General features: G+C 44.9%; 1 protein-coding gene across 1 annotated transcript in view; it reads right to left on the reverse strand.

Moving 5' to 3' along the window:
* herc1 (HECT and RLD domain containing E3 ubiquitin protein ligase family member 1) overlaps positions 1-24,171 on the reverse strand; it is an 83,783-nt gene that overhangs the window by 34,449 nt on the left and 25,163 nt on the right. Inside the window, 18 exon segments of the mRNA XM_041987663.1 lie at positions 2,323-2,956; positions 4,068-4,627; positions 4,712-4,795; positions 8,225-8,464; positions 8,540-8,710; positions 8,888-8,998; positions 9,068-9,174; positions 9,263-9,418; positions 11,236-11,408; positions 11,507-11,744; positions 12,660-12,780; positions 12,852-13,067; positions 16,226-16,497; positions 17,102-17,153; positions 17,234-17,354; positions 19,788-20,127; positions 21,086-21,257; positions 22,899-23,019. Coding sequence (XP_041843597.1) covers positions 2,323-2,956; positions 4,068-4,627; positions 4,712-4,795; positions 8,225-8,464; positions 8,540-8,710; positions 8,888-8,998; positions 9,068-9,174; positions 9,263-9,418; positions 11,236-11,408; positions 11,507-11,744; positions 12,660-12,780; positions 12,852-13,067; positions 16,226-16,497; positions 17,102-17,153; positions 17,234-17,354; positions 19,788-20,127; positions 21,086-21,257; positions 22,899-23,019 — 3,889 coding nt within the window.

Genomic DNA, 24,171 nt, shown 5'->3' on the forward strand with positions numbered 1-24,171 from the left:
AACCCCAATCAGGGACCCAAATCACATTTACTGCCATTTCATAGGAACGACTACATTTTAAACATAAACTTAATATAACTTAATTACATCTTAAATGAAGTTTAAGAAAATGCATTGGAGTGCTTTTAAATGGTATTTTTTTTAATCCAAATTAAAATCTGAGCTCAATGTGTTTCTCATTTTCACATATCTTAAAATTTTCAAGAAAATGACCAGTAGCAGGACTGGTGATTCAACTTTAAGATCACCACATTATTGCCCCTTCTCTGCAAATTATTGGCAAAAACTGTTGAAAATAATAATATTGTTGATAATCAAGCCTTGTCAATAACATCTGGACTAAAAACTTTATCTAAGACTGATCACTTACACCAATAACTGCAAATCAGTGATAAGGATGAGGCTGGTTTATCTCTTCTTAGAGTGATGGATGATAAACAAACTAATTCTCCTCCACTTGTAAACAAGCCCTATTTTTGTTTTTAATTGCAGCCAATGTGTGAAAGGACGGCTCAGAGAGGTAAGTGATGTGTTGCACGGCCTCAGCATGGAGTTTGAGCCGCTCTTAAGAGGGAGGGTCAGAAGCTTTTACAACTGACCCTCTGAAATCTGACTTTCAATGTCCTGCCACTGGATATTTAAACAGTTTCTCTTCTGTCTGACCTGTGAGACGGATTTAATACGTCCATTGTGTTGCTAGCTACATGCTAATCCACGGCTGGAGCTGTGTGGTAGCTGCATCCTGCGCAGAGTGATAGGTGACGGATTTATGTTCACTGGCTCCATCATATCATTTTTCACTTGGTCCGAAACTAATGAAAGAGGAGGTTACTGGTTCAAAATCTGTTTAATTTCCACACTGGTTGTAATGTGTAGTTATTCACCTTTTCAGAGATGAGCCACACCATAGCCATGGCTCGCCGAATAGTGGCTTTAAATTAAGGTTCTGTTTACACGACAACGAAGAAAAATGCATTGTGTGACGCTTGTACGGAGGTGTACTGATTATCTGGTGCCTGTAATCTCTGCGTCTTCACTGGCAGCATAAATGTTGCAGGAGAAGCTGGTTTTGTTTTAAGAGACCAAATAACTTAAAAAGATTCATCAGCACGAACAGACACCAGAGGTCTGCCATTGTTGTCGCTGCCATTGTGCCGTACGTAGGTGTAAACAGGACCCAAGAGCGTGAGCTGACGTCATCTTCACCAGAAGAGTCCAGCTCATGCTCACACAGAGAGGATTCACCTCACGTTTCAAGAAAATGTCACTCTGGAGCCCCTTCTCAAACCTTTGTGGTTTCGTCCACCCAAAACTGACCGTGGAAAGGAGAGGCCAAAGTGGTCGAAGTGGTGGTGTTTTACCGGAGCCAGCTTGACCAGGATGAGGTGGGAGTTGTACAGCCAGCCTTCCAGTTACTGGATGACTTTTCGTGCACTAGCGGGTCTAAAATCTAGGAGACTCGTCGCGTTTCATTTCTCTTGTTTTCAGACGATTTCTCTCAAAGTGAGAAACAAACCACGTTGAAAACAGCTCCAACATTAAAGAACTTGTAGAGTGTTCCTGTTGTCCTCCGAGATTGTTTTACAAAGGAATTTTTCCTGAAACAACAAACGAAAAACTCATATGTTGCAGATAACCCTGAAATTCCAGATTTCAAGATGGCTGCAGGTACCAGCTGTAATCTATGTAGTTTCTCTCCAACACGTTTTGTGTCCATTACGTTTTGTGTAAACATCACTGAGCCATTGTCGTAGATACTTACATTGTTTCGGTTATAAAGTTATGTAAATATTAATCGCCAGGGTGAACGTTTTTACATTTGGTTCATGACTCTCTAGTTTAATGTGTCAGAATTTTAGATGCTCACAAACTGCTTATCTGGGCACCGTCGTGGATGCAGCAGGACACCAAACGAGAGCTTTCCCTGCTCATGACTTCATCGACTCTTTCGAGACAACTGGAACGCACCATTAGGAAGAGAGTTTGACAACTTAAGTTATTTCTCACCTGTCTAAAATCAGGACGTCTTACCCAGTTTAATGATCTTGGCAGATTGTTTCACCGGATGATAGTCGGAACCTTCTCAAGTCAAGTGTTTTTCTCCTGATATTAAGATGTCTAATGTTCTTTAAAGATGAGCCTGCAGACTGACGGTGAACTGATGACCTCGACCTGTTTTCAGACTGATCTCATATAACCGTCTTTATAATCCTTAAACACTGTAATAACATTGTAATAATTATAACGTTGTAATAACCCAGTAAATTGAACGATCTCAGCATGTAAAACCATCCTCTGCTGTGAGCAAACCCTCTGCAGTACCTTTGGGATGAGGAGCAGCTCTGCATACTTGCTGCAGCTGAGCAGAGCGCCGAGGGTCTTCATGGCTCCCAGGTAGAGGTAGGACAGCTGCACGGCGTGGATCTCCGACTGAGTGGCGATGGAGGAAGCTTCGTGACCTCGGGAGGCGTGCTCGTGTCCTTTCTTCCTGCTCCCCTCAGCAGCAGCAGGAGCAGCAGCAGCTGCAGAGAAGAGAGCTTCGCTCCCGCCTCCACCGGCCACAGACGAGATCTCGCTCTCAGACTTCGAGTTGGGCGCCACGTGCGCTTTCACCTCGTCCAGGCTGTGAGATACTCTGAGGTCTGAGGCAGCCGACGCTGCTCCAGACGAGCCTCCGCTGTTATCTTTCTGCTCGTTACGGTTGTGTCCCTCGCCGTCCGCCTTCTCCTCCCCGCCGGTGGGCTCGTGTCCGGTTGAGGGTGTGCTGCGATGCTTCTTCTCGTGGCGCCGTGCGCTAAGCTTTGCTGCCGTCTCCTCGTGGATGCTGGTCAGGTAGGTGAGGTCCAACAGCAACGAGGCGGTGAGGCCGCGGAAACGTCCCACGTCGAACGGCAGCGGCTCGCAGGGCTCCAGGTTGTACAGCGGAGTGTCACTAGGCGACCAGAAAGTTGGGAAGCTTTAATTGAAGGAAGTGGAGAGTAAAGGAGACAAAGGAAGGAAACACAAAGTGAGGGAAAGGGCAGGAGAGGAAGAGCACAACATGCAACACGACTGAAGAGATGCAGCATGGCAGAGACGATGAAGAGCAGCGATGATGAAGGCGGGCCAGGCAGTAACAGATGAGAGGAAACGAGCAACAGGAAGCAACAACGAGGCCGATGCAGCGAATCAGAGGAACAGAAAACATTTAACATCCCGTTTAACTGACAGGTAGAAAAAATGACAATTTAAGGAAATTTTCTACTGCAGAAAATCTGAAGGAACCTACGGAAGCCCACTGATGCCATGCACAGGAAATATTTTTAAACAAAATCGCATAATAACGTTTCATTCTACAAACTTAAAACAAATCACGTCATAACATGATATAAAAACATGGAAGGTTTTAAATAAGGTGATATTTTACTGTAAAAACTGGAACGGTATCGTGTTATAACGTCATATGTTGTTAAAAATGTTCATGTGCATGTTCAGCGACTTGTACTGGGCTCCAAACCGGACCTAAGAAAACTAAACTAAAAATAATTAATTATACACATAAACATAAAAAATCTCTAACTCCACCTGAGCGGTGCTTTGAGTCAACAGAAGAAACTTTTTTGTGCAATAGTGGAATTTCTTAATCCCATCTTCTAAAAGCAAATCAAAGATTGACATGGAAACCAGGTTATTATCTTTGTAAATTTCCATCTTTACTTGCTTGTTTTCTCCAGCTGCTGGCATTCAGTCGTTTTTAAATACTGATTACTAACACAGCAGATCAGCTGATGGCTAATATTATATGAATATTTTATAAAAAAAACTTTAATATGTGTTTTTTATCAAATTAAATTCAAGTTTTTCAGGACCTTGGGTTAAATTATTTTTGGTGTATGACGTCATGAGAATGCGACCCACCAGCAGGTGGGTGAAAACTGCTCTGTTGGGATTCCTGATGTAGACAATGTAAGAAAAACAAGCCATGTTGCTGTTCTTGCAACCAGTAAAAGAAGCTGAGCCGTTGCCATGGCAACACCTCCATCAACATAACACAAAGCGATGCAGCAGCGGAGCTTTCCATGCAGTACCTGATGGTGATCTCAGCTTCGTCCCACTGGACCTTGGCCGACGTGCTGCCCTCCTTCACCACGCCCAGCAGCGTGGCGTGCCGTCCTGTTTGTTTGTGCACACATCTGCCCCCCACGCGCAGCCCGGCGTCCGCCCCTCCGATCACCGCTAGGACTGGCCACACATCCGTGCACAGAGTCCTCAGGTTGTGCTCCGACAGCTCGCCCAGCCCGTGCTGGCGTCCGTGGCGGCCCTTCTCCTCCTCTGTCCTGGCGGGGGTTTCCTGGCTCTCTCTCTGAGCGTCGTGCTCCTCGCGGCTCTGGACCGAGCGGCTCTTTTTCAGCCTCTGACCAGCGGCGCCACCGGAGGCGCCGGCGGACTCTCGGAAGCAGGGCTTGATCTTGTAGAGCCGCTCGATCATGGTCTTGTTGATGCGGTGGGTCCAGTGGTCGGTGCGGTGAAGTATGCGGATCAGCTGCGTGGTGGCCTCGGCCAGCACGGTCGCCATCGGGCTGCAGACCGGGTCGCCGGGCAACAGGTCTCGTGGCGTTCCTCTCATCTGCATATCGCAGATCTTCACCTGGAGATCAAAGATATCCAAACATTCCGTTAGTGACAAGATGACAGCGTCACCATGAGTCTGACAGCAGACGTCTCCGCCCACCTTCTCTCCAGGGTTACTGCTGTAGAACATCACGCAGGGATACAGCTCCGTGGCGTCCACGTCCTCGAACGCCAACTTTGGCTCCTGTTCAATCACAAGTCAAGGTTAAAGTAAAAGAGCCTGAACTTTGTTCTTGTCTTTAGGGGGCAGTTTGTAAAAAGAAAATAGAGATTTGTTCCTCTCAGGATTCTCTACTTAAAAGGAGTCACCACCTGGAAACTGCACTTTTTCAAGTTAAAACGTGTATCGGTGTTGGACCGAAGCATTAACTTCCCTAAAAGCCTTTTTTTTTAAAGACAGCTCTTTGTTCACAGCAGAACCGCCAACAAGGGTAAACACTCGCAAACGCGTGATTTATATTTGCTCCTGGGATTTCGTCATCACAGGAATAAGCTTCACCTGCTCAGCCTGCCGCAGTCGTCATTAGCAACAAGTTGTGTGAAGATGTGGAAACGGCGCTCCCATGGCAACTGCTTGGTTGTCAGTTGCCAAAACCAACATCAAAATATTTTTAGCCTCCCTGCAGCAGCGGACCAAACTACCAGGGACAAATGGATTAAATTCCATTTTTGTAATAATGTACCTGCACCTGTGCCTGCCGCACTCTAGTTGCATCTGAATGTTTCAGTAATTTGGGGCAGTTTCAGGCGAAGATGGCATCAACCCTGCGGTTGGAAAGAGGGGCTCACCATCGATGCAATCGGTAAGTGCTGCTACGGATATAAAGTCATGCTTTACTGTGTCTGAGATGTGAGTTAAGCTGATGCAGCTAATGCTAATGCTAACGCTAAAGCAGGGGTAGCCAACGTCGGTCCTCGAGGGCACCAATCCGGCAGGTTTTCCAGATTTCCCTGCTCCAGCACACCTGACTCAGTCAGACTTAAGTCAGGTGTGTTGGAGCACGGAAATCTGGAAAACCTGCCGGATTGGTGTCCTCGAGGACCGACGTTGGCTACCCCTGCGCTAAAGCTAAGGGAGGAGTCTAAAAGGTTAACCCCCTGCAACGTACAAATGAGCCCCGTGTTTTCTTTTTATAAGTGGGGTGAAGTGCTCTGCTATGTAAATTTTTGTAAATTATTTCTTATTTTTCATGCCTGCTACCACACAGCACTACAGTATTCATGACTGATGGTTTGTCATGATGGATGTGTGGTCACAGATGTAGCTAGTCTCCCTACCACGACACGGCAGTTGTGACCATGTGATCATTCAATCTAACAAGGTGACCATCATGTAGTCGGATTTTATCACCGAACCAGAACGCAAACTTCTCATTTCTCTGACATTTTCACATCATGGATGTAAAACGGGAGTCGTGAAGGATGTAATCTCTAAGGCTAGATTTTACTGGTAACTGGGCAGAAATGAGCCTCCTGGAAGAGCCTAAAACTGGGGAAGTGTCAGTATTACAGAGGTTGTAGTGTAGAGGAGGTATCTTCACTCCCATCGGAGTCTGGTTCAAACATGAATGGCTGAAGTCCGTAAGCTGCTGCTCGGTCAGGTTCGCTCACCATCACTAAGCTGTTGATTTGGAGTCGGACGCACTGTGCGTGCACTGGGCCAGCTCCCCTTCCAAAGCTGGCAGCTTGACTTGTCTCACGAGACAAAGTCGTGGTATGAGCAAAGGATCAGAACTAGGCCTGCCATGATAACAAATTTTGCTATGCGATGAATGAAAAGCAAACACAACCAAAAACAATAAGTATGATAGATAATAAAGTCTCCGTAAACAAAATTGCTCTTCAAAAAATATATTTAAAAAAACATTAAACATGGGGCTCAGACAGGGAAAACTGGTAAAACTGCCTGTTAGTACCATTGTATTAAAAAAAAACAACTGCGCATCATTGCTGTTTATGAAGCTAAAATATCTCCCTCGTTACTGCGGGTCAGACTGATCTACAAGCAGTGATGAACTGCGCTACTGCGACGCCTTTTTCACATACACCAGGACATCGGCCCAAAAGTAACGCGGCCCACTGGGAATCCTCCCGAACCTCTCGATCAGCCGATTGGTGTGTATTTCAGTGTGACAAATCGGAGGTTTAGCGTAAGAAGCTGCTCAAATATGCGAGTCTCACGGCCGATGCGTGAGAGTTGGCAGCCCTGTAAACAAATGCGACGTACCGGCTTGTACAGGTTAAGTGCTTCACCACGGTCTCCTGCGGCAACATGCTGCTGTCACGTATGACACGAGAGAGATCACTCCCAAGAAACGAGAGCGTTCAGTCGAGATGCTCCATAGTGAAACCTGCTGTCATACACAGCCTATGGTAAAGTAAGATAGAAAAAAAAAAAAAAAGAAAATTATTGCGGCCAGCAAACTTATCGCGCTCATTTTTTCTTACCGTGCAATTAATTGACTTATTGCTTATCACGACAGGCCTAATCAGAACGAGCTCTACGTTTGATTTTTTTTGTTTAATAAGTTTTCAAAAAATATTTAATGACACTTAGAGGACAGTGGACACATGAAAAGACCAGGTGATGACACCTTTAACACAAAACATATTGTAAATTATTTTCCATATTAAAACTACAGGCTGCTCTGTTTCATAGAAACTATCTGTCATATTGCCATTTAACAGTAATCACAAGAAAGGTCTCAGTCTGTGTGTAATCATCTTAAACAGGTCTGATGTGTTAGATGCCAACAAACAAATAAAACAAGCCTTGTTTGCATTTTTATAATATAAGTTTTACACATCAGAAACTGTGTGTAAACTAACCGACACATCCTAAAGGATAAAGACGGATACAGACTCTTCCTCCATGTCCTGTGTCCTTTATTTGTGTGTGTATGTAGAGTTTTGCTTTACGCACCGCGTCACAAGCTAGCTACAAACACACCGGCCATTTTGAACGCGTACCGTGGCTTATTCAGCAAAGATACACAAGAAGGAATTATTGGAGGAAGAGAGGACACAGAAAGATGAGACAAGAGTCAAGATAAGACTCTGGAGGATGCAAGCTGATGCTGGATTAGCCGTCCAGAGGGGCGCATCACAGAGAATCTGCTCAATTCTGTAGATCATCTTTAAAACGATATTATTCATGATATTAGTCATCTTATTTAAACTGAACTACGGCATGTTATTTCTGAGTCTATGGGTCTCCACCCCGATGCGCAAACTCACAGGTGAGGACACTCCCACCTGCAGACACACAACACATACACGGAAACAGAACCTCCTTCAGTTGGTTCTTTAAGTGTGTGGGAGGGTATCCATGATAAAATTATAGATTAAAATGGCCTCTCCAGGCTTTGCTAACTTAGCCTCCATCCTGCCAACCAAACAGACGCATGTTTACAAGCTTTGCATCACCATCTCTCTTCTAACGTACGTGAATGTGTCTCCCAACTAACCAGGACTGGTTAGCGATGTCTTTGTTGGGAGTAAAGCTACTGACAGATTAACTCAAAGATAACCCACATTAGTGCGCACATAAAGTTAATAATGAAGCCCTGTAAAAAGTGGCAGGTGCTGGGTAAAGTTTCAGGCCTCCGCTCACCTCCCCGTTCTTGCCGAAGGACACGGTCCTGGCCTCCATGTCCAGGACGCAGGTGATGAAGTCTCCCTGCGTGAAGCTGCTCAGCGTCAGCGTCTGCTCCCCGTTGTGGTAAAGGTTCCCGCTGTACGCGCGGTACAGCCACATGTCCGAGGTGGTGCGGTGGTTGAAGTCGTGAACGGGCCACCGCGAGACGCCCACACACGTCCCCTCATTGCCTCGGTTCTCCTTCACGATGTAGAACTGTGGCAGAAACAGAAGCAGGAGTTCCTACAAGGCAGAGACATCACCCATCCACCCGTTAGCGTCTTCCCGTACCTTCCACTGGTAGCATCCGGAGGAGATGCCGGTGGAGGCCAGGCCGTAGCCTTTCCCCCCGCTGCCGTGAGTCAGCCCCTGACCGTTCTCCACCACGCAGCACTGAGCCTTCTCCGGGTCAAAGGACACTTCCTGAATGGGAAGGTTCTCGTCCTCTTCCTCCGCCTCCCCCTGTGGATCCGAGCCACAATGAAAGTCAGACATGTACCAGTCAAACCTTTTAGAAAACACTCATTTTCCCAGCTTTTTTAATTGAAATTCAAGCAGCCCAAAGTCTCATTTTACTCTTAAAAAATACACAAAGAGTTAAACCAAGAACCTTCACTTTATGTCAGATTTATGTCAGACCTGTAGTTTGAGTTCCTGGACTTTTTCCTTAATCTGGATGGCGTGTTTGGCCTGAGCGATGGGAGCTTCCCACATGCAGTCAGACAGCAAAGAGAACAGCCGCTCCACCACCTGAAAGACAACGTGTTAGCTTCCGGAGCATCACCGGGTTCTTCGCTGAGGGATAAAACTGAGTCGTACCTGCGTCACCTGGTCGTCCTCCATGTTGGCCTCACAGGCGGGCAGGACCGCCTCCAAAACATGAAGCGCGAGAAGCCGTGTCCTCAAATTTCCCACCAGAGGGACGCCTACGTTTACAAGGCAGGAGTGAGTCTGCAGCGTCTGGCTTAGATAACCCTGCATGTTTATCTGCGTTTCCATGGTAACCGGTCTTACCTGTGCAACATTTCTGAGCGGCAATGTTAAGCAGCACCTCAGTCCATTTAGGTGACGCCATCTTGGACTGGATAGCCTTGGAGGAAACCACCCTCCTGAGGAAGACCAGGAAGTCTCCGAGATGCAGCTCTGCCGTGTGCTGCTTTCGGATCAAAGCTGAGGACAAGAAAACACACCGACCCGGATCATTTCAGGGCATTCTATCCGATCCACCACCTGTTTTTATTTACCACAGAAACAATAAACCGAAACTCACCTACATTAGCCTCATTTCAAAAAAGCTTTTCTAAAAGACCAATTTAACTCTGTAACTTCTTCATTAGTTCAACACTTTATTTAAAAAGACATTATTACAAATAAATAATTTCCAGTGTCTTTAGTCTCTTAACCAATTTCACTGTGTTTAGAAAATATAATATATAAACACAGGAAAGTTTATAGAACATCCTCCAACATTGTTCTCCAACCAGCAGATTAGCTGGTGACAGGTGAGGGTGTCAAGATTGGGTATAAAAGCAGCATTCATCAAAGGTTTAGTCTTTTCATCAAGGAGTCCGTTTACCATCAATTACCACAAAAATCTGATATCTGGGAGTAATCAGATTACTGTATAATCTGATCTGATATGACTGTCTACATGCACTTCTGAAATACAATATTTAAAAAATCTGTGTCTTCATTCACCAGTCCACTACCATATTTATTTCAGAGGACATACTTGTGTGGTGACATAATTTGATGTTATTTTCAAAACATCTTGTCTGTGATGAACACAACGGAGCCCACAGTTTTAGCGTTAGCTGCTAATGTGAGAGGCCACGGTCTTAGCGTTAGCTGCTAATGTGAGAGGCCACGGTCTTAGCGTTAGCTGCTAATGTGAGAGGCCACAGTCTTAGCGTTAGCTGCTAATGTGAGAGGCCACGGTCTTAGCGTTAGCTGCTAATGTGAGAGGCCACGGTCTTAGCGTTAGCTGCTAATGTGAGAGGCCACGGTCTTAGCGTTAGCTGCTAATGTGAGAGGCCACGGTCTTAGCGTTAGCTGCTAATGTGAGAGGCCACGGTCTTAGCGTTAGCTGCTAATGTGAGAGGCCACGGTCTTAGCGTTAGCTGCTAATGTGAGAGGCCACGGTCTTAGCGTTAGCTGCTAATGTGAGAGGCCACGGTCTTAGCGTTAGCTGCTAATGTGAGAGGCCACGGTCTTAGCGTTAGCTGCTAATGTGAGAGGCCACGGTCTTAGCGTTAGCTGCTAATGTGAGAGGCCACGGTCTTAGCGTTAGCTGCTAATGTGAGAGGCCACGGTCTTAGCGTTAGCTGCTAATGTGAGAGGCCACGGTCTTAGCGTTAGCTGCTAATGTGAGAGGCCACGGTCTTAGCGTTAGCTGCTAATGTGAGAGGCCACGGGTCTTAGCGTTAGCTGCTAATGTGAGAGGCCACGGTCTTAGCGTTAGCTGCTAATGTGAGAGGCCACGGTCTTAGCGTTAGCTGCTAATGTGAGAGGCCACGGTCTTAGCGTTAGCTGCTAATGTGAGAGGCCACGGTCTTAGCGTTAGCTGCTAATGTGAGAGGTAATAAGCTGCTAAATAGTTTACAGGTGAATATTTTACTTTGGTGATTCACAAACCTTTTTCTGCAACTTCTTACAGTCTGATTTGTAGAATATTTTTTCTCAAAAACATGGTGAACATTGAAACTTGGTTATTGATAGTATTTTCTATAAAATATATATAATACTATATATACTACATAATACTTAATTTGCGTATTTTAACAGAAAATTTCAGAAAATTTTCAATACAAAAAATAATAGTCTTAATGTGAGGAATAAACAAGAAAAGTTTCAAGGTGTTAGTTGATTAGTTAATTTGACCCTATTCACCTGTAGTGTCTCGCCTACCGTAAACAGAAAAAGTAAAAACGGATGTTTATATACATTAGTCCAGTTTGTGATCGCAGTGGTGACAGGAAATGTCTCACCTCTGAAGTCTTTCTTCTCAGACTCTGAACTCTCCTCCTGTTTGGTGTCCTCCTGGTCTTTCCCAGTGGACAGAAGGTTCACTCCTGCCTGAGACAGAAGGTTCTTCAGCTGACTGCAGAGCAGGTCCAGCAGGGACTGGACCACCTTAGGACTCAACTTGTCTGCATACGTCCTGCAGAGACAGAGAGACACCGCTGCTGGTTTAATGTTTTCCTTGTTCTGGTCCAGGTCGATCAAGTCTTGCAGTTTGGAAGCTGCTGGGCGTCTCACCCAGTGCTGATGGCCAGAATCTGCAGCAGGCGGGTGGAGGCCACCTTCAGGGCGGTGCTGAGCTGGGACACTCCAGGTTTCTGCAGCAGCTGGAGGGGCTGTCCCAGCATAGTCTCTGTCCCACAGAGCTGAGACAGAACGTTCAGCAGGCCGCTGGAGATGGCGAGAGAGACGTCCACCGGCTGGTAACGAACACTCAGAGCAAACACCGTCACCAGCAGGAGGCGCTGCTGAGCTTCTGCAGAGGAGAAAAGAAATTGGTCAGTGTTTACTGAAACTACTGTTCTAACCTCAGCTTGGAATGGTATACTTCATTCACATCTCAAGAATCTTCGCTTTCCAACATGTGGAGGTACTTGGAAGGTAGACTGTGGGGGCTTGGAGCTTAACCCATGATGCCCCGCCCACCAGACATCATGGGTTAAAAATCTGCTGCAGGAGGCAAAAGCTTCCAGAAAAGCACGACCCAACATGGGGACATTTTCTGGTCAAAGATTCATGAAGCTGAAGTGAAACAAAGTTCCAGAGGTTTTAGTAAAGAGATAGCTAGGTGGTTTTAGGTCAGGTCCTCGTCATCCCATGAGGAATCTGGGACACACACAACTTTGTCTCCAGTTCTTCTTCTGTGGTGGAGTGTTTCTTTTGGGATGTTATTTATCCAGAAGTAGATAAAAAGTGGAGAAAACACCGCAAACAGGTGGATGATTGACGTCTGCTGCCGATGTTTAAACAACACAAGTTCCTGTAATCATAAAACTAGGCTGCCTGTTTAGTTTCGGTTATGAAATTTGTAGTAAATGTTAGAGTAAATATCTGCCTGCATTCAGCTTGGCGTGATACGTCCCTGAGATCAGCTCAGTTCCACAGGCCTAGATTCAGTCAGGTAAGATTATCTGCAGCGTAGATCATTACTTAGACCAGGTGTCATGTTGTTTACCTTCTTTTAATTGTTTGTTGTCTTAACTGTGTTTGGTGGTGATAGAAATGGTTTTAATGAGCTTTTAGCTGAGATTCTGGACTCTCAGAGGAAACCACACGTCTATATTCACATAACAGGCCTGACGTTACACCCTATGAAAGCTGATGTTAACCCCATTACCCACTGTACCAGGGGCGGTGAGGTTTAAGAGGAGAATCATCCTCCATATTTTACCAATGTGGTGTTTGTTGGCCTGCAACGCTCGCTCCAGAGTGACCGACAGCTGCTGGTAGATTTTATGGACGGCCGTCTGGATCTCCATCTGGAGGCTTCTCTTCGCTGCTTTGACTCCATCCTGTAACGATGGGAAGTGTTAAAGGTGAAGTCAGAGCAGAGTGGAGCATGGGCAGGGTGGCAGCCTGCTACCTGGTAGTGATGAAGCTGAACGTTCTCCCTCTTCAACCCTCCGGTGCCAACGGTGCCGAGGCCAAAACATCCGGCCAGGAACTGCAGCCTGACGGAGGTGAGCAGGGAGGAGGACTGGAAGGTGCTGCTGGACCGGTCGGTGCTCCCGGGCTGGCTGCCTTTCTCCTCCATGCCTGAGATCAGCACCACGATCTGGTGGAGAGCCTCCAAGCGCAGCTGCAGAGACGACACATCCAAGTTAAACAGTTTCTCTCAGAAATGATGAAAATACAAACCGTTTCATTCATTTTCATTTAATTAACTCATTTCCAGTTAACTTGGACTTGTTTTTACACCAGCCTGAGTTTTGCAGTTCATGCTGATTATTTTTTTCATGCTTTTGTTTTTATAGTCTTTTATTTATTTTATATGTTTTATTATTTAGGCCCCAAATTTTTGTTTCTGTTCTATCACTCTTATTTGTACAGCACTTTGGTCAACATATGCTGTTTTTAATAGTGCTTTTAAATAAAGTTGACTTGACCCACATTTTCTATCACAGAGCAGGAACGTCCCCATTCCAGATGTTCTCGGTACGATTATTCTCACAGAAATAATCATTTTATTCTGTGTTAATTCATTTCCCAATCACACCAACACTCCTTGTAGGTATTTAAGTTGTATTTATTTCTATATTTTGACACCAAAATAAAACAATAGAACATGGTAAAGTAAGCATAAACCTGCTCTGCTGTGTGCAGAATAAATACACCCTACAGACCAAGTCTCAGAGAAACCAGATGGAAACGCTCTGGAAACTACATTATAAAAATACTTCTAGCTAGCTTTGACTTCCAGCTGTCCTTTTGCACAGATGTTCTCAAACTGGGGGTTGGGATCCCCATGCAGGTCGTGAGACAATTTCAGGGGGTCACCAGATCATTGTAAAAGATATATAGTCTACAAATCAAATAAATCAAATAAATCAAATAAATTAGGGATTTTTTTAATCAGGGCTGTCAAAATTAGACTATTAATGAAGAGATAAATCTTTGAAATTAGCACATTATTTACTTTTTTAAACATATAAACAACAAAGTTAGTGCAGCTGCCACATTAAAAATCTGATTTTGGACTTGTAGGTGCCTTGTCACCACGGTGAACCAAAAACCACTTTATCCTCCTTATTTATGAAGATTCTGATAGTTTTCCAGCCTTGCATGTAGACGATGCTGCAAGATGACCTGCGTGATACATCACAATTAACCACAAAGTCGTCGTGTGGGGGTCGCGAACACCAACATATGTTATCTTGGGGGTCGTGGCTCAGAAAGTTTGAGAACCGCTGCTTTGGCAGAACAGCTGCTGTTTAACACATAAATAACATGGAACAGTGGAAATTAAGAAACTACAACACATATCTGGAATTAATACACTTCCTTCTACAGACCATCAAACACTGGCCAGTAAGAGACCTCACGCCCAGTCACTGATGCTGGAACAGAGAAACTACCCACTATCCCTGTAATTTAACCCCCAGTAAACGAACCGGTCACCAGTTACGACTGAACATCAGCATCATTAACCAGTTACTGAACTTTGTGCTACAAGCTGCTGGTTCTCCTGCAGAAGGGGAAACTTGCTGGATGGACTTCCTTCCATTACTGCAACCTTTTTCTATGGGTAAATAAATCCAAGAAAGGAAGATTAAATTTGTCGGTTTGAAAGGAATAACTCTGCCTCTGCCGTACTATCCCATGAAAACATGGAAGGGCAACAAAGCAACACAGGCAGTATCCAGTGTTCAAAAGAACACGCTGGTTTATTTGTGAGTGTTGAACTGCACCAAACGTGTTTGTAAATAAAGATCTTGAACGCAACAGTCTCTGCGACATGTCCGCGACGCTGCATGTACTTCACACTACGTTACCCACGATGCACTGCAGACTCAAGCTTGACAAACCGGCAACGCTCCGCGGCAACACCGGTGCAGAGAAGCTGCAAACGCAGCGTGCACATCAGACACCTCGTCTGCTTGGGATTATTTACAGGAATTTTACGTTTTGTCTGAAAATATAACATTTCTGTGCAAGTTGTCATTAAGTCAGAAAGTTGGCTACGCTGACCTTCTATTTAGAAAAGTTACGTGGAGGCGATGCATCAGTCCAATGCGAGAAGATATCTTATAATATTTTTTAACCCTTTTGCAGCATTTTTTCCCCTTGCTTTAATATTTAGGGAAGCTGAAAAAATTACCTCTGTTACAGTGAAAAAGGTTATTATTGTGCTCACATTTTTAGAAGAATTTAAGGTCTAGTGGAATTGATCTCAGGACACAACACCTTAATTTGTATTACCTTCATTCTCACTTCTAACCTAAAATAAGCTGAACTGAACTCATTCATGAGAAGCATGAAGTTGCACAACACTGTAACACACAGATGTCCTTTAACTTTGTTTTCCTTCCTCATCAGATGATCTGGTTCACACATGATCCTTCATGGATGTCATCACAGTCAGAATCTTGTTTTCCAGGACAGCCTCAGCTGTCAGATTGGGAGGTAAAATGATGTAAAATAAATGTATGAATAGATGTAGCAGCATGAAGGTCGACCAGAAGAAGAAAGCAGAATTTATTACTAACAGAACTTTGTAGAAATAACACACAGATCAACAGTGACCAAACCTTTTCTCATCTCATCGTTCTCTCAAGTCTTGGCTTACAGGAGAAAAAATATTGTTATTGAAACAAACACACAACAGAAACTATTTCCATGTTTCCACTTTTTCCTCATTTCCAGTTATTCCTGCTACTATTTACCTGCTATCCTCACTAAACCAACTCCAGCTCAGCTGCTTTGTGGCGCCACCGTGCATCAGAAACGTCTTCTTGGCTTTATTCCAGCCATAGAGGAGCATTATTTTTCTTCTTTTCACACACACATAGAACTTTCTGCTCACTGGTTGATCTTTGGCTGCTCCTGATTGGACGTTACCGTCAATCTAAGCTCTCTGATTGGTGGAAAGCCTGACAGGAAGTGGCTTCATCATCATGTCCAGGTCTAAATAGAGGTCTCTTAGCAACATAGTAGTGATGGTGATGTTTTTATGGTGAAATGTGATAAATAATGCTGTTATCATGGATCATTGTGGATTTACCAGATAGAGTCTCTGAATAAAACTACATTTAGTGGCTGGATTGTAAACCTCCTGGACGGGATAGAAATGCTGGAAAACTTCCGTAGATCAGCTAAAGGGTTAAATATCCATCACATTTACCCCACTAAGGTACCGTTCCTGATACACTGGTGATGATGAAAGAGATGATAGCGATTTAGCAGCGTTTCAAGGGTTAATGATGTCTGAATCCAGCTGCTGGACAGACAGAAACCCACCTCGGCTCTGTTCTGCTGCTGCTCCATAGCCAGGATGGTGGCCTGCGGGCTGGTGGACATGCTCTCCTCCGGCTCCTTGAAGGCTGGAGCCAGGCCCACGTCACCGCTGATGAAGCTCACCATGTTGTCGATGAGCGCGTGGATTCCCAGCGAGCGGCTCAGGTCCACATCAGACTCTTCGTAGGAGTGCGCAGAGCTGTAGCTCCGCTGGCGGCTCAGTTTGGCCCGGAACCAGGAGTCCGCCAGGAAGTCCGGTGAGCTGTGAAGAAGACCTGAGGAGGAGGAGGAGGAGGAAGAAAGGAGCCTTTCAGATGCACATATGGAGGATGGACTGTGCTGCTTTGAAAAAAAGCTAAGCGGACTGATGCATATCTACGGAAAAACTATCATTAAATGAGCGAATGCAGACTGTCCATGCGAGAACAAGCCGTCATTAGCCGATGAGTTCGTCTGTGATGGATGCGCTGGGCGTCCCACACCCAGAGCTTCAGCTCAGAAGTGAAATGATGACCTGCACATGGATGCGCTGAGTCCAGATCACATTCTTCACTGGGAACCTACCAACTTCCCAAACTGAAGAATGAAGGGTTCCTGCTCTCTTTTAGTTTCACCTCCTTAACAGTGAAATAGGAGGTGCAAAACCTCATGAGGGATGGATGTGGGCGGAGCATTACAGTCACGGAGGAATTAAAAGGAAGAAACATGCCATCGTTTACTTGCTTGGAGCTCCGCTTGTGTTTGGGGCTCAACTGCCCCAAAAGAAGCAAATAAACTATCCCCAGAGGGACGGAAACAGAGAGACAAAAGTAACACATGAACCAGGACGACAGGAACCCCCACCAGCCTCTCTGGATTCACCATCTTCACAGGTCTTACCTCTTTTCCTCTGAGAGAACGCCAAGTCCAGGTCCACGTTCCTCCTTCCGGTCTGAAAGAAAACACGAAGCCCGTTGTAGATTTCAAATCACATCATTAGAGGACGCAGTGAGACGGGAGTGTTTGCTCTACCAGGTTGTATCCCTCTTCGTCCGACTCTGGCTGCGAGAGATCCGACTCACTCCTGGACTTCATCAGCCTGTAACTCGGGCTGCTCTGGACCGACCGGCTCTCTGCGCTCAGACTCTCACTCCTGCCAACACAAGCATCACCTCATCAATACAAACAGTCTGCAACTTCCCAGACATTTCCAGACATGTTAGAAGAAGAGATGCTATACCATGCTGAACATCACCCTGGAACTACTTTTTACACCATGCTGAACATCACCCTGGAACTACTTTTTACACCGTGCTGAACATCACCCTGGAACTACTTTTTACACCGTGCTGAACATCACCCTGGAACTACTTTTTACACCATGCTGAACATCACCCTGGAACTACTTTTTACACCATGCTGAACATCACCCTGGAACTATTTTTTACATCGTGCTGAACATCACCCTGGAACTACTTTTTACACCATGCTGAACATCACCCTGGAACTACTTTTTACACCATGCTGAACATCACCCTGGAACTACTTTTTACACCATGCCGAACATCACCCTGGAACTATTTTTTACATCGTGCTGAACATCACCCTGGAACTACTTTTTACACCGTGCCGAACATCACCCTGGAACTACTTTTTACACCGTGCCGCACATCACCCTGGAACTACTTTTTACACCGTGCCGCACATCACCCTGGAACTACTTTTTACACCGTGCCGAACATCACCCTGGAACTACTTTTTACACCGTGCCGAACACCACCCTGGAACTACTTTTTACACCGTGCCGAACACCACCCTGGAACTACTTTTTACACCGTGCCGAACACCACCCTGGAACTACTTTTTACACCGTGCCGAACACCACCCTGGAACTACTTTTTACACCGTGCCGCACATCACCCTGGAACTACTTTTTACACCGTGCCGCACATCACCCTGGAACTACTTTTTACACCGTACCGAACATCACCCTGGAACTACTTTTTACACCGTGCCGAACATCACCCTGGAACTACTTTTTACACCGTGCCGAACATCACCCTGGAACTACTTTTTACACCTTGCCGAACATCACCCTGGAACTACTTTTTACACCGTGCTGAACACCACCCTGGAACTACTTTTTATACCGTGCCGAACATCACCCTGGAACTACTTTTTACACCATGCTGAACATAACCCTGGAACTACTTTTTACACCGTGCTGAACACCACCTTGGAACTACTTTTTACACCGTGCTGAACATCACCCTGGAACTACTTTTTACACCGCGCTGCACATCACCCTGGAACTACTTTTTATACCGTGCTGCACATCACCCTGGAACTACTTTTTACACCGTGCCGAACATCACCCTGGAACTACTTTTTACACTGTGCCGAACATCACCCTGGAACTACTTTTTACACCGTGCCGAACATCACCCTGGAACTACTTTTTACACCGTGCTGAACACCACCCTGGAAATACTTTTTACACCGTGCCGAACATCACCCTGGAACTACTTTTTACACCGTGCCGAACATCACCCTGGAACTACTTTTTACACCGTGCCGAACATCACCCTGGAACTACTTTTTACACCGTGCTGAACACCACCCTGGAAATACTTTTTACACCACGCTGAACATCACCCTGGAACTACTTTTTATACCGTGCCGAACATCACCCTGGAACTACTTTTTACACCATGCTGAACATCACCCTGGAACTACTTTTTACATCGTGCCGAACATCACCCTGGAACTACTTTTTACACCGTGCTGAACATCACCTTGGAACTACTTTTTACACCGTGCTGAACATCACCCTGGAACTACTTTTTACACCGCGCCGAACATCACCCTGGAACTACTTTTTATACCGTGCCGAACATCACCCTGGAACTACTTTTTACACCGTGCTGAACATCACCTTGGAACTACTTTTTACACCACGCTGCACATCACCCTGGAACTACTTTTTACACCGTGCTGAACATCACCCTGGAACTACTTTTTACACCGCGCCGAACATCACCCTGGAACTACTTTTTATACCGTGCCGAACATCACCCTGGAACTACTTTTTACATCGTGCCGAACATCACCCTGGAACTACTTTTTACACCGTGCTGAACACCACCTTGGAACTACTTTTTACACCGTGCCGAACATCACCCTGGAACTACTTTTTACACCACGCTGCACATCACCCTGGAACTACTTTTTACACCGTGCCGAACATCACCCTGGAACTACTTTTTACACCGTGTCGAACATCACCCTGGAACTACTTTTTCCAGACATGTTGCTGCATCAGATTCACTATCAGCTCATATTTTCATCACATGGTGAAACGTCTCAGTTCCATCATCTGACATGTTTATCTTCTACTTGGAATAAAATATGAGTTGATGGGATTCTGTTTTTCTTTTCATTTAAAAAAAACGTCTTAACTTTTTTAAAATAGGACTTGCATAAATCACTTTGTATCCTAAAGATTTTTATTTTTCTGCAGACTGATTTGTGGGTTCTCGAGTTTGATCATTGTTTCCCTCGTCCCTGCAGCTGCCGGCGTTCTGACCTGGTCATGTAGCTCAGACACTCCTGCGTTCCCGTTGCAGACTGAGTCTGGCCCTCCTCCTGGTTCTGCTTGGTCAGCTCGCCCAACACGGGGCTCACACCGAGCACCAGCAGGGCACAGCGGTGGATGACGGAGTTGCAGGCTGCCGTGTACAGGTCCTGGCCCTCTGTGAGACTCCCGCTGCCTCTCCTCCCTTCCTGAGACAGAACGGCGTCCTCCTCCACGCCTCCTCCTCCGCTCCTGGAGACCGATCCAGAACCCAGACCGGTACTGCTGCTGGCCCGCTCCCTGTCCCGACTGCGAGCCACCTCCCGCGCTGAGAGGAAACATTGAAAGATTTCTGCGTTGTGTGTCGAGCAGACACACAAACACACACAAGATGCAGGGTTAGAGGTCAGCACACTCCAGATCACCTAAAGAGCAGAGCTGCAGGATGTTCTGGAAACATTGTGATGATGACGTGTTCAGCATGTGGTGATAAACTCGGGGCTTCTGGAGCTGTGAATGTTGGTTAGCTGTAGAACATGCACATGGGCTCCGTTCAGTCAGAAACATTTTAATGAATGTTCACAAATGATTTCAGGATGTACGATCCTTCATGATGGTATGTAGCTGGATTTATACCAGAATGACCCGACTCCGAGCAGTTTTTCACCCTGGTTCACAGCCTTGGGGGGGGTGTTAATAATTTTAGAAATTATCACAATCTTATGATGAACTTGTAAATAGGACCGACAGATTTTTCACCATCCAATCAGAGACGTAAAGAAGGGGTCAAAAATCCACATCAGAGCTTTTCTTGCAGTTTTTTAGCTTTAAATCCATGAACGAATTGTTACTAAAGACCTTTTTTTTAAAATGCAATATTTTTAACAATCATTTAAATTCTTTTCAAGTCATTTGAAAACTTGAAACACTGGTTTACAAAGACAAACTGAAATTATTTGCAAACATTCATTTACAACCACAAAATCTTTATGACTGAATTGAGCCCAAACCTGCACAAAAACCCAGCCTGTTCCTGGAGTAACGCAGCCTTCAGTAACTCACCTGAGCAGGACCCATTTCACATTAAAATGTTTTGTTAAACTGTGATAAATAATCATTTCCAATATGTTGTGCAGCCTCACTGAAAAGCAAGCTTCAAAATCAAATCTCAAAGCAGAACGCCAAAAATAAAACTAAATTTAGCCAAATTATCCTCTGAAACTCCCTTTAACAAACAGTCAGCAGTCAGTCAGCAGGCTACATGTCCCCACCTGAAGCATGCACATACAAGCCCCAGCAGGTGTACTCACTTCCAGCCGTCATTACTTCATGCTCCCTGTCCTCCTCTTCCTCGTCTTGCTCCTGGTGGCCCTCCTCTCTCTCGCGGTCGGCTCTCTCTTCTAGCTCCGCCTCCTCGTCGATGGTACGAGTGAACGAATGCTCCTGAGGGTCCATGTCCAGAGAGTCCTGGTTGTCTGAAATCTGACCGAGATAAACCGAGAAAGAGCCAAATAAAAATAATTATTTTTATTTTTCCCGACATGAGTAGTTGACACGTTTATCCACAGACATCTTCAAGTGATAAACTTGTAAATCAGATTCATCACAGCCAGGGCTGCAGTTGCTTTGCTCAGAACTGAGATCACGATTCTCTGGCACAATTTTTTCACTACATGTTGTTTGCAATTAAAAAAAAAAAAAAAAAAAAAAACCTGTAACAAGTTGAGGTCTGGACTGGTTCAATGTTTATTAAAAGCCTTTTTATAATGACCTGATTGCAAACATTGTACCTGGAACTAACAGAGCTTATTAGTACTTGGCTATAAAACAACATTAAAAAAAGTCTGTTCAGATCTGTTGCATTAATTTTATGGCTCTAAATGCATTTTTTTCCAGAGTAATTTCAATTGAAAACATTTTCTACAGGCTTTCCTCATTTGAAAAATCAAATGTCCTACTATAGCAGGAGAAAAGATGCAAAAACCTGAACTGCACTTAACGTCACTTTTCTACATTACACATATAAATATAACTCATACACACACACACATATATATACATGTATATAAATGCATTGTATAAGGCTCAGTCGGGTCATTGACGTCTGTCTTTGTTTCTTGCTTTGTTCGTGATTGTAGAGATTTGTGGTGTTGCCTTGCAGTGATGCAACTAGGGGAAAACACACTTTACTATGCAACTCACACTGCTTGTCATCATCTGGCTTAAATCCAAATTACTTCCACACCGCTGCCGAATGCCAACGTTTTTTGGGTACGAGCTCGGTTCAGGTGAGGGGGTGACTCGCCACTACCGCTTGGGTTTTCATGGCTATGCATTTAAACCTCCTTCCCACAGACATTGATCCGCTTTCACTCTTGCTAACTCTTTCCAAACACTGGCCTGCAGGCGGCTTCCTCCACTGAACCACGTGTTGTGAAGGCACTTTACCATTGGTTGAGGGAAGAGGCAACAGCTGTTAGGAGCATTAGTTTGTGATACAGCTCGTGATATAAAATGCTTTAGAATCACTGTGTGTAGAAATGAGATCATCATCCCTTAAAAGAAAAATTTACCGACTTTTATAACCTTTTAGCTTAAGTTGTACAGATCTTAGAAATATGAAACACGTGAGGATTCTCCAAGAACTGTGCACAAAAATAACAGTGTAGGCAGAAGTGGACCATTTCTACTGCAGTTTTAAAGGGTTAAAAAGAGAAAAACAAACAACCAAGCAGAAAAAAAGTTTTTAATATAATTTACTAGGGGGAAATGTTTGGTTCCCCCAACATGGCAGACAAAGCCGCTGTGTGTTCTCTATGTGGTGCACCGAGCCGTGTTCACAGACAGAAATAAAATTTTTAACAGTTCAGGAGGAAACTTTTCTTCATCGTCTCCTGACCAGAGCAGATTTGATACTTCCGGTGTCACCTTGATTTCACCTGATCGTTTTAGACCAACTGAGCTCCTCCCTTCACCTGCATCACAACATCCTCACAATACGAAATGTTCAGATTATCCTCATCTGGCTGTTCGCTTCTGTACTTTCCTGCTTCTACATCAAACTCCCAGCTGACGGAGGAGGTTTACAGGAGGGAATTCCTCCTGTAAGTTTTGTTAACTCACCCTCCGCTCGCGTGAGGAAGACCTGGTCTGGATGAAATCCATGTTCTTACAGGCCAGTAGGCGGTTCCGGACTTTATAGACGCTGCGGTAGACTTCTGCCAGGTTCTTGGAGGGCTGGTACCTAATAGGAGACAAGCATCCACGTGAGGAGTAATTCAGGATGGAAGTAGGGGTTTGCAATATCATACAGTTCGCAGTAATACCAGTGGAATTTTTGATACTCTAGAAAATGTAATATTGTGATATCACATGACCACACATTTGCAGCCTGAAGACGTCGTTTAACACAGCAGTGTCGCCCTGTGGAGCTCAGCTGAAGAAGTTAACAAGGAAACACAGCAGAGCAAAGCAGAGTGCGGCTGTACAACATGTAGAATGTTGATTTCAGCTTCATGTTCCTAAAGAAGACACACTTCTGGAAAAGAGTGCTGCTTATGATGGTGAATCCGGACAAATACCGGAAGTAGACCAGCCGCCATTGCGCCCAATGCTGCCAACTTAGCAGCATCGGGCGCAATCTCCTATAAACTGGCTGTGTTGTCTGCTGTCATTTCTCCAGACGCAACTTCACACAAACGCATCCACAATGCACACACACGGAATAAAAACACTGACGAGCAGCTGCTGCTTCAGCACCGCTCAGACGTTTGGGTATTAAAAACTTAAAAAAAACTTATATTGACCAGGTCTGCAACGTCTGTGGCTGGATCCACCACATCCACCTTCATCCACCTTAAAATACACCCAGAGAGTCGCTGTAATGTGAAGCTAATGTTAGCATCCACGTTAGCAACGACCTTAGAGCCACGCAGTGTAAACATAAACATTAGCTTGTTACTACTTTTGTACTAAAATAAAGTTAACTTATCAGACTGGCTCCACTAACTGTAACTTTGCCATGATCACATTAAACTGGGACCAGACCCACTGTAAACAACACGGCTTTACTGGGTCTGTTTATTAGAAAAATCCAGCTCAAGCTGATTTGGGAATGTGGGGAATATTTATCGGACCTGCAACCACTGGATCTAAATTAATTAAAATATGAAGTTTATTTTTGTCCAATTTTAAAAAGTTTAAAATTATTATTTTCTGTATTCATCTCAATCATTTCAAGCCCCTTTTTTTTAAAAAAGAAAAAGAAAAACGTGACTCGGGTGTGAAGTGGATCGGGTGTGACGTGGATCTGGTGTGACGTGGATCGGGTGTGACGTGGATCAAGTGTGAAGTGGATCGGGTGTGACGTGGATCGGGTGTGACGTGATTCGGGTGT

The sequence above is a fragment of the Melanotaenia boesemani genome, chromosome 1 (assembly GCF_017639745.1).
Source record: "Melanotaenia boesemani isolate fMelBoe1 chromosome 1, fMelBoe1.pri, whole genome shotgun sequence".
Lineage (NCBI taxonomy): Eukaryota > Metazoa > Chordata > Actinopteri > Atheriniformes > Melanotaeniidae > Melanotaenia > Melanotaenia boesemani.